Below are 7912 nucleotides of genomic sequence, written 5' to 3' on the forward strand. Positions count from 1 at the left end.
GGAAGGGTAAGCTGGGACAAAGTGAGACAGTGGCATGGACATATATACATTACCAAACGTAAAATAGATAGCTAGTGAGAAGCAGCCGCATAGCACAGGGAGATCAGCTCAGTGCTTTGTGACCACCTAGGGGGTGGGATAGGGAGAGTGGGAAGGAGGGAGATGCAAGAAGGAAGAGGCGTGGGGACATATATGTATATGTATAATTGATTCACTTTGTTATAAAGCAGAAACTGATACACCATTGTAAAGCAATTGTACTGTAATAAAGATGTTTAAAAAAAAAGTGGCTTCTGTAGTGTAGGGGTTAAACACTGAAGTGGGTATAAGAGAGATTGGAAGAAGAGGCATAGGTGAGAGAATATAGACAAGCCTTGAAAGAGTTTTGCCGTATAGGAGAGCTGAGAAAAGGGGTGACTGCTGGAAGGGGACGTGAAGTCAAAAAAAGATTTTTAAGTGAGAGAAAGTACAGCACGTTTGTGTATTCCCTATTGGGGAATGATCGAAAGAGAAGAGTTGGTTGTGGAGATAAGAGTGTCCTGCAGGTCTGTATGAGGCATTAGTGACCAGGTTGACTACAGACCAGGATTTCTCAACCTTGGCATTATTGACATTTTGGGCCTGATGATACTTTGCTGTAGGGGGCTGTCCTGTGTATTGTAGGATGTTTAGCAGCATCCCTGACCTCTACCCTCTAGATACCAGTAGCAACGCTTAGCTCTGGGCAACCACAATGTCTTCATTGTCAAATATTCCCATGGGGTGGAGAGGGGTAAAATTGTCTCTGATTAAGAATTACGGTTATAGGCTGATGATGGGAGTTTCAAAGCTGGAGTTGTTTTAAGGAAGAGGACAAGTGAAGAGTCTGGGAGTAACAAGGAAGACACTTAGCCCAATCCTGGGTCCAGTGGTTTGAGATGTGTGACAAGGTTAAAAAAAAAAAAAAAAAAAAAAAAAATGTTGTGGTCTGAGAAGGCTACAGGGGATAGCCAGTTGGTGTTCAACTAGAACAAGAAAGTGTTCAGTGGAAGTTGAGAGTAGATGTTCAGAATAGGAGATTCTGCCGATGACTGAGTACGAGTTCCAGAGGGTAGACAGAATGGTTTCAGGAATCCAGTAAGAATGAGAGATGGAATCTGAAAAGGGGTGGCATGATGAGATCATTTTGATAGTCTCAAATTAGATTTGGTTGGTGGGGCCCTGCCTGTTGGGTGGGAGCAAGGGTCTTAGTAAGAGCGTACAGATCAGGAGTCACCTCTTCACTCCTGCCAGTGGTGTGTGGACGCCATATAGTGCATCGAGATACCGGGATCCTTTCTAATTCCTAAACTTGAAGAGTTCCTGGAGGAAATTAAAGTACATGATGCTTTGAGTGCAGGAGATAAGATGTGTGTACAGGTAATTGCAATGTAAGGGAATATGCTGAGTCCCCATTGTCAGAAGAGAAATTGGGAAACACAAGTTATGGCAGACATTCCCCAAAACTAGACAAGGCTAATACTGATTTTGAGGTTTTTTACTATTGCAGAGTGAAATGAGAATAAGGAATATGAAATGAATTTTTACAACTGACCTTGTATCCTTGTGAGATATACTAATTTTTATTTTCTACTATTTGAAGTTAAAATATTATTTTAAAAATACAAGACAGTAAAAGTATATGGTAGGAGTTTGGGGAGCTTTGTTCTAATCTTCACTTCACAGAATAAAAAGTTGGAAACCATGTGTTTCCAAGGAATTCAATTCAACAAATATTTATTAAGTGCCACCTCTGTACCAGACACTGCTGGTCCCTGGGATACAAGGTAAACAAAGGAGACATGATCCCTGCTCGCGTGGAGGTTACAGTAGTGGATTCCTGTGGACATTTGGGTTGTTGTTTTTATTTTTTGTTATAAATAATAGAGCAATGCACATCTCTAGCTAACTTTCTTAGGCGAGGTTCTCAGATTCCATATTGCCCTTTAAGCCATCTTTTCTCAGTAACATTATTATTAAAATATTTAGGTCTTATGAAAATAGTCTCTGAGGAAATTGGTTATAACAACCTATACAACTTACATTGAGTTAATCCTGTTCATTAATCTTAATACAGTTTCTAGATGTGAAAAAACTACAACTGAGATATCATAACCAATTGTAAGCAAGCCATTTTTTGTTGATTGTTAAAACTGCAGCTTTTGAGGTTTCTTCCGAGCTTTCAAAATTCTTAATAGTTATACCCTCCACCTCCACAAGATGGAGTAAAAGTTGTAGATGGGAGTTTCAAGTTTAACTTGAAATTGGAGCTTGCTTTTTATATTAAATATCTTTGCCTGAAAATCCAGAACATTGATAATATTTATATATCAGGCCCTGGAAACTGCTGTGAAAATTCACACAGCCTCTCTGTGTGTCAGAAAGGTGATTGTTGTCTCTTGGGGAGATACACTCTTCTGATGAAAACTTTGCAGTGTCCCTTTCCTTTTCTCAGGATGTAAGAAGTAAAATTAGTAATTAGAAAGTCATGATTCCTTTTTGTCGTGTCTTGTTTGCAGGGGCTGTGGATTTGATTGTTCAACTGCAATGAGTAGTTTTAGGCAAAGGGTGGACGTTATTTCATTGCTGTGTCTTGTCCTTTAGTTGGCCTTTGTTTTTTTGAATCTTAGGTGCCCTTGTTTGTGCCTTTGGCCCTCTGCTACTGACTCTCATTATTTAAAATATTAAATCAGAATTTGTACTAATTACATAAGGACTTTAGTAAAGTTTATTTTGTTTTTGCCACTCAAGAAGAGAAAAGGAAGTCATTTCCAAGTTAATATATACTTTTAAAAGGTTATTAGAAAAACATTTTAGAAGCACTCGTTTTCTTAAAGATATATGACATTTCTGCATTTGGTTGATTGTATCTTTGTGGGGTACAATTTGACATTATTTCTCTTTTTCCAGTATTTCCTGTAAACTGATAGATCTAGAGACTTAATTAGATTTGGCGCAATTCCTTGCCAAAATAAAAGTTACTTTTACTTTGCTTGGCTTTTTTTTCTCATGTGAATATAAATCTTAGCTCTGCGTAAATAGGTGTTAACCTATATTACCCAAATGTAACTTTGTTAATATTAGCTCTGTCTGCCTCTCCTGGTCGGCTTTAACTCATGAAAGGAAAACAAGACTGCTGATGATTTACCCATGTTTTCCCAGTGGGATTTACTTATATCTGGTGATTTGGCACACCATTGTCCAGTTTTCTAAGTCAGGAAAGTGTGAATATCAGTGGAAATAGATTAGACTTTACCATGTGAAAACTAAATTCTGTTGTCTTCTATACCCATGTCTTCAGTTCCTTTAACATGATTGAGTACAGCACAGAATGTTCTGATTTCCCAATTTTCTAGACTGAAATTACTTTTCCTTATTTGCCTGGCTATTAGTGCAAACAAGGGGAATGTTTCTTGCCGCTATTATGTTATTTCTCAAAACTCTTAACATCTTTGATTCCTTTATCATTTTGTGTTTTAAGTATTCATCAATACTTTAGTAATAATATGCTGTCCTATTTTTAGAGCAGTAATTTTGCTAACAAGTTACTTGTGTTTTGAATGAGCTGTGTGTCATCACCACGGAAATAGTACTTTTGTTAGATAACTTTTAAAAACAAAGGTTCTTCTCAGATGTAGCTGTTTACACCTGTTTATTGTACTTTCTTCCTATATGGATGATTTGCTGTGCCAAGGTGAGGTTAAGGTATGGGAAGGGAAAAGGGATTAAATAGGGTTATATTATGTTATGTTTATCCTATGATAATATAAGGAGCCCATAGGAAAGACATAATACTAACAGGTTGAAATACAATATAGTATACTTTTCTTTGTCAAGAGGCTTGTTACTCTACTGGCAGTTAGACATCTATATATTTTGCACTCTTTTTTTTTATATCATAGGGGAAAATGACAAGGAAGTAAGCTATTGTAAAGGATTTATTTGAGATAGTTACAGGGTATGGTCTAAGGATCCAATCTCAGTATTAATGACCTTTTCCTGTCAAGAGGAAATTAAATTATATTCAGTACATTTAATTTGCTAAGACCTAGAAGTTTAATCATTAAGAACTTATATCTTAGAACGAAGATGATTGTATCACAGTCATGCTAGATAATTTCTCCATATAATTTATTTTGCTCATCATTCATGCTTATTGATATCCATATTTTATCTCTAGCTCACTATTCTTCAGAGTAGAGTTGAACCATAAAATACTGCTATTACATAAAGGAACCCACAAGTCTAATGCAAGAAGGAGGGAGAAAGAATAGAAAAGATAGCTCACTTTTGTTTTGTTTTTTTTTGTATGTTTGATTTTTGAGAAAGGGCAAAAAAAATCAAGCCTCACGTGAGTAAAATTATGTCTGCTCAGAAAAGCTTAGCAACTATTAGTATGACTGGCTCTTAGCATTTATGTGAAAGGGAGTGCTATTACTATTGTAGCTTCTGTTGTAATTTTTTTTTAATGCAATCCATCAAGTAACAGGTCAGACTGTTAAGACTCTCTACGAGTTTAAAAATTACATTTAAGGTTATGTTTGTTACTGGAAACAATTAAGCATCAAGAGACGTGGTCAAATGTAGCCAAATATTTGTCTACTATGTATACATGATAAAAATGAGGTAGATGTGCATATTCAAATACAGGAAGAGCTCAAAATATTGATACATTATTAAATGAGAAAAGTAAAGTACAAAGTATGTATATTATAATCCCATTCTTTAAAATTTAAAGGATATGTTTGCTGACATATATAAAAATATTTTTCTAGAAGGATACACAAGAACCTTAACACGATTTTATGTGTTTTTTGAAATTGTAATCATATGCATCTACTACTAAATTAAAATACATAAACAATTAAAGGTACCTTTATGTAACAAAACATTGGAAGGAGGACATTTAATTTCAGATCTGTATTTTGTCCTTAGAAATAGTAGAAACGGCAGTAAGAATCTGTGTTATTTTTCTTATTGTAGACAATGTTCTTAAATTCAGAAAACTGTTATTTAAAACAATTATTTTTCCCTAGGATTTCCACTTGAACAGAGTTAATTTGGAAGAGTCTTCAGGAGTGGAGAATTCCCCAGCTGGTGCTAGACCAAAGAGAAAAAACAAGAAGTCTTATGATTTAACTCCAGTTGATAAATTTTGGCAGAAACATAAAGGAAGGTAAATAAGAAAAACAATAAGTAGAAGATTCACCCCCTAAAAAGATATGCAGGTGTCATATGACTTAATGGGTTTATTAAAAAAAAAATCAAAACAGGTCACAGTGGTTCATCTACACCATGAATAAGAACTATAATTAAGTAGTCTATGGAGCTCTGTCTTTATTGCTTAATTTCCTAGTTCTTATGTTGTTTTTGTTAGTTGTTTTGGGGGAGCCACTTCCCTTTTCAATAAGTTCACACCATATGATTTTATAGATTTTACAGATAGTCTTTCTGAATTTCATTTCTATCCCCATTGACCCTCTGCAGCACCATTTCTACCTTTCATTAAAATCGGTTTTTGTGATAGGGAAACATCAAAGTGTGATTTTCCTTTTTTGTTCCATGTTTGCCTTCATACAAACCCAATTTTAGATATCTGTGGAGAAAATACCTAAGCCTGAAAACAAGATTTATTCAAAGTACATTAGAAATAATAGGTGAAAAAATTGTAACAATTTGCCATGTGATTTATTATAGGTAGATATGCAGATCCTATGTGTTGCTATGACCCCTTAAAGTTGAGGTACTTCATGAGCTGAGTAACTACTATAAAAGTTGTCTAGTGGTCATTATGGCTAGAGGAATCATTCTAAAAAACAAACAAAAAAATCATTCCTCTGAGAGAAAAAGAATGTTGCTCATCAACAATTATGGAAATACAGTGTTATTTATTATAATTTGGACTATTTCAACTGTTACTGTATCTATCTGTGTATATATATATATATATATATATATATATATATATATATATATATCCCTGATATGGCTGTTCTTTTTGGTCTCATTTATGTTTAAAGAGAAGTAGGATATAGACTTGGTTCAATACAATTGGTTTTTTTGTATTTTTTATCTTTTTTTTATTTATAACTTTTTTTAAACACTGGAAAATCACATTGCTTTAACAAAGAATTTTAGTTTCTCTGCAATGAAAAGTCACTGTCTTTCTCTCTCTGACTAATGCAATTTTGGGTACTGTTATAATTTATTTTAAATTATTTTCTTCTCTTTGGAATCCTATATATAGTCTACATTTCCTTTTAGAATCGTAAAGTATAAGAATTTACATTGTTTATAGAGGATGCAGGATATTTTAAAGTTAATTTTAAAGTTCACATTCCCTAATAGAAAAACAAAAGCTTGGGGGCTTCCCTGGTGGCGCAGTGGTTGCGCGTCCGCCTGCCGATGCAGGGGAACCGGGTTCGCGCCCCGGTCCGGGAGGATCCCACGTTTCAGACCATATGTTTAGGAACAACTTAAGAGGTCAGTTGAATAGTAAGAACTTTAATTTTTTGTTTGTTAGGTAGGAATAGCCCTCACTCTGAATGTCATGCTACAATAGCAATATGGGCACAGATGCTGGGAGACAGCATGGAGTTAAACAAGCTACTTAAATCTCTCTGAGCTTCATTTTCCTCATCAGTAAAATGTGGGATGATACTTCTACCTCTTGTCCTATTTCAGAAGGTTGTTGTGAAGATTGACATAATATAAAGAAGTAACTTGCCCCAAATCATCCGGCTTTCATTGGTAAAACCAGGTATAAAAACCGGCTCTGGCAGATTCTAAAGTCCCTGGTCTTAGCTGTCAGTAGTGTATATGTACCTCACCAAGACTGTGGTCAGAATTAAATGAGACAATAGAGACAGATTCTTAGCATAGTGTTTGTCATACAGTCAGCACTCAGTAAATACAAGCAGTTATTATCGTCTGTTAGTCCTGAGACCTAAAGACACTAGAGATTTTAAGGATCATTTAGTTCAACCAGCACATTTTACCTGCTCACTGCTGTTTTCTGACAACATAGACTCTGCTGGACCTCCTTTAGGGTCTGCAGTTGTCATGTAAAACTGGACTGTGTTTCTCAGAATTCTTTCAGGAGCTTTTGTCATTTCTGTGCTGATCATTAGTGAAGTGTTATCAAGTGTCAGCGTGGAGGAAGGGGGACAGTGACCATTTCTTTCTTAAAGGAGAAAAAGCTGGCCTCCCCTAAGGCTGTAGATGAAAAATACTCATGTTATAGCACAGGGAGATCAGCTCGGTGCTTTGTGACCACCTAGAGGGGTGGGACAGGGAGGGTGGGAGGGAGATGCAAGAGGGAAGGGATATGGGGATATATGTATACATATAGCTGATTCACTTTCTTATGCAGCAGAAACTAACACAACATTGTAAAGCAACTATACTCCAGTAAAAATTAATAAAAACAAAACAAACAAAAACTGGGCCCACGTTCTATTTTTACCAGTGGTGTTCTAGATATTGAATTTACAGAATTAAAAGATTTTTTTCACAGTTACAGTTTTTTTCACAGCATGTAATATTTTTTAGTACATCTTTGTAGTTACATGGACCCTTTGACACTATATGTTAATTTGGCTGGTAATATTTAATTGATGTTTGGTGTACTGTGGTTTCTCTTCCTTTGTTTTTCAGTCACTTAAATATCTTTTTATTTTTTCTAATAGTGTATAGGTGAAGAGAAAATTGATACAGTTAATGAAAAGAATAGAAATAAAATTTAAATTTGTTTATATATATAAGTATTATATGCATTTTTTAACATCTTTATTAGAGTATAATTGCTTTACAATGGTGTGTTAGTTTCTGCTTTACAACAAAGTGAATCAGTTATACATATACATATGTTCCCATATCTCTTCCCTCTTGCGAC

General features: G+C 35.1%; 1 protein-coding gene across 2 annotated transcripts in view; it reads left to right on the top strand.

Annotated features, from left to right (window-relative positions):
* SCFD1 (sec1 family domain containing 1) overlaps positions 1-7912 on the top strand; it is a 131171-nt gene that overhangs the window by 45139 nt on the left and 78120 nt on the right. For both annotated transcript variants that reach the window (XR_003681874.2, XM_007118118.3), the window contains exon 11: positions 5055-5194. Coding sequence is in view for 1 of the 2 variants with exons in the window: in XM_007118118.3 (XP_007118180.3) it covers positions 5055-5194 (140 nt within the window). In the remaining variant the exon portion in view is untranslated. The remainder of the gene's footprint in view (positions 1-5054; positions 5195-7912) is intronic.

This window comes from Physeter macrocephalus, chromosome 11 (assembly GCF_002837175.3).
Source record: "Physeter macrocephalus isolate SW-GA chromosome 11, ASM283717v5, whole genome shotgun sequence".
NCBI lineage: Eukaryota > Metazoa > Chordata > Mammalia > Artiodactyla > Physeteridae > Physeter > Physeter macrocephalus.